This window comes from Morone saxatilis, unplaced genomic scaffold, assembly GCF_004916995.1.
Source record: "Morone saxatilis isolate NCDOM2014 unplaced genomic scaffold, NCSU_SB_2.0 Contig24, whole genome shotgun sequence".
NCBI lineage: Eukaryota > Metazoa > Chordata > Actinopteri > Moronidae > Morone > Morone saxatilis.
In genome coordinates, this window is record NW_023339807.1 from 14,750,920 (window position 1) to 14,753,582 (window position 2,663).

At 37.6% G+C, this 2,663-nt stretch overlaps 2 protein-coding genes across 2 annotated transcripts in view; both read right to left on the reverse strand.

Moving 5' to 3' along the window:
- Positions 1-1,139, reverse strand: part of LOC118336368 (H-2 class II histocompatibility antigen, E-S beta chain-like) — a gene marked incomplete in the record, with an annotated part of 2,164 nt that extends 1,025 nt beyond the window's left edge. The window contains 3 exon segments of the mRNA XM_035673003.1: positions 1-218; positions 447-713; positions 950-1,139. Coding sequence (XP_035528896.1) covers positions 1-218; positions 447-713; positions 950-1,001 — 537 coding nt within the window.
- Positions 1-2,663, reverse strand: part of LOC118336367 (H-2 class II histocompatibility antigen, A-U alpha chain-like) — a 9,944-nt gene that overhangs the window by 6,078 nt on the left and 1,203 nt on the right.

Consider the following 2,663-nt stretch of genomic DNA (forward strand, 5'->3'; position numbering starts at 1 on the left):
TGGTCTGGGTGTAAACTCCAGATAAGAGTGAATCTGGTAGAGCCAGTTCCCATTGGGCAGTTCATCAGTGTACATCACATCAGATGTCTCCACCTGTCCGTTCCTGAGCCAAGTCAATCGGATCTGTTGAGGATAAAAGTCGTACGCACTGCAGACCAGCATGCCTGGATGTCTGCTGTCCACTGCCTCAACTGACCTCAGCCAAACAGACGGCTCGACTAGAGGAAGTTAGCACAAGACACAACATTTTGTCATAAAATAGCACTTATTTTACTCATTTTATACAAGCTGCCTTTGAAGCAAAAATTAAAAATGTTTAGATGAAATTTTGATGTTGAGAAATATGTTCATATTTGCAGGACTATTTCAAATAAAACGAGCCGATAGCGCTGTGTGTTACGTCCCCCAGTCAAGCATCTGTAGCTGTTATGTACTGTGATAATTACCTGATTTCAAAAGGGCATTATAAGCCAGTGGGGAGATTCTTCTGCAACGTTCTGTTTTTGGTTTCCACAAATGCGCAAAAGCTGGATTGTTGTTGAATGTATCTGCCATTTTAATTGTTTCCTTTGTGTAGCCAATAATTTTCCCCAAAGTGCCGTTGTATAGGCCCACCAGCCTCTTGTTAAAGTAGTACTGCTCCAGGTACACAGCATCATGACCATCAGGTGAACTGAACTGACAACGAGCCAAAGCATGACCGTAGAGAGCATCTGTCAAAATAATCAAAACAGATATTAGTTGATATGGATACATATTTGTAATGTCTTTAATATTAATTTAATATTCTCACATATCTCTAAAGCTAAAACTGTTAACTGGAGTTCTTCTGTCTCTATAGTTATGTTTTACATTCTTACATTTCTCACATAATCTAGCAAGTGAATATTTGACTACTTGAACAGCAACACAAACACACAATGCTCAGTTCTGTTTTCATGTTACTTACCTGCTCTTGAAAATGCTAACAGGAGAGTAAAGAAGACGAGAGCCCGAGACATGTTGTCATGTAAATGACGGAAAGAAACTAGTTAAAGTTGATTCTGAGTTTGATAAACAAGGAAGTTCAATTTCAGGTTCATAAACAGTATTTTTCCCCAAGTTGGTGTGGAAATAGTGTCTCATTTAGATTCCATGATCATAATACTGCACGTCTCATCAGTACTTCCCTTCTCTTTGCATGCAATCTCTCTATGTAGTACCAGGTTTAGAGGAAGTACTCAGATCCTTTATATTTAATCAAAAGTAGCAGTGTATTAATGTAAAAACACTGCTACTTCTGCATTCTGCAGAAGTAACAAGCAGACCCACAAGTAATGCTGTGCCATCAGTTTGCACCTTGCATGGCAGCCTCTGCCCTCATCATCCACTATGTGAGTGGGTGAATGTGACATATAGTGTAAAGCTCTTTGAGTTGTCCAAAGACTAGAAAGGTGTTATATATGTATATAAGTTTATATTTACTATCCACCTGGTGAAGTTGCTCTTGATTTTTATTCTATTTATTCAACTAGAATTTATTCATATATAATAAAGAGTAATAATCCTCCACTGCACAGTAAACATTTATCTCTACTGATTTATTTATTTAAGAGCAAACAAAGTGTTATTATGCATTATTTTACAAGTTCACTCAAATAAATGCAGTAGTAACAGATATCCTGTAGCATGTACTTACAGTTTCCATGTATAATATAGGAATATAAAGCACATTTAAACAGATATCAAAGTGTCAAAATAGACAGAATCAAACATACAGTATTTCACATGGCAATGATTAAATACGTTTTTGGTGCCATATATCATCCAAAAGCAGAGTAGATGCAGGTAAATAAATAATACAGGCTTCACACCATCTTTTAAAGCAAAAAACAAACAAAACCATAGCTTATCTTGTGTTTTGTTAAGAGCATGTTTGCGTTTCTAATGACAGCTTTAAGTTGAATTTCATCTGGCATTTGTAATATTTAAGCCAGGATGTACAGTACATGATACATGATGATTATACATTGTTTGTTTGTAATTCATTAAATATGAATGGGTGCAGTTTAGCGTGTTCCTTTTCAATATTCCTATATTCATAATATTATCCATGGTGTCCTTTGGCAATGAAAATAAATTAACCTCAACATTCTATCACGTTGAAGATTTGCATAACATGCTGATAAAGTTTTAAATTGTCTTCGACCCATACGACCCTGAGAGCATCCTTACTCTACGGAAAGATGTGAAGCTGAGTTAAAAACAGCCTACCTGCTTAGTGAATCATTCTACCCACCTGATATTAAAGTCAGCTCGAAACCAAAAAAAATGGCGTTCCGCGTGTCTGAGCGGTGTCACTCAGCCGAATTCTTTTTTTTTAAAAAAATTATCCCAATAATGATCAAACCTTCACATTTCTCAACCCTGACGTTCACACGATGGAGGGCCGACATGTACAGCTGCACTTGGGACACCACCCTGGAGAGCCCCTATGACAAGGTCTGGTGAGTGTTTTACCTCATGAGGCCACTTAAAAATGCAAAATGAAATGTTTGTTGTATCCTTAATGATGCATTCCTTTCTAGCTTCCTCCACAGAACCTGAATTGACTCCCGCCCCGCGTCCTCACCAGATATTTTCTGTGGAGTGGGTCTGACTGTGGGCTTGTGGGAGTTGCAGTT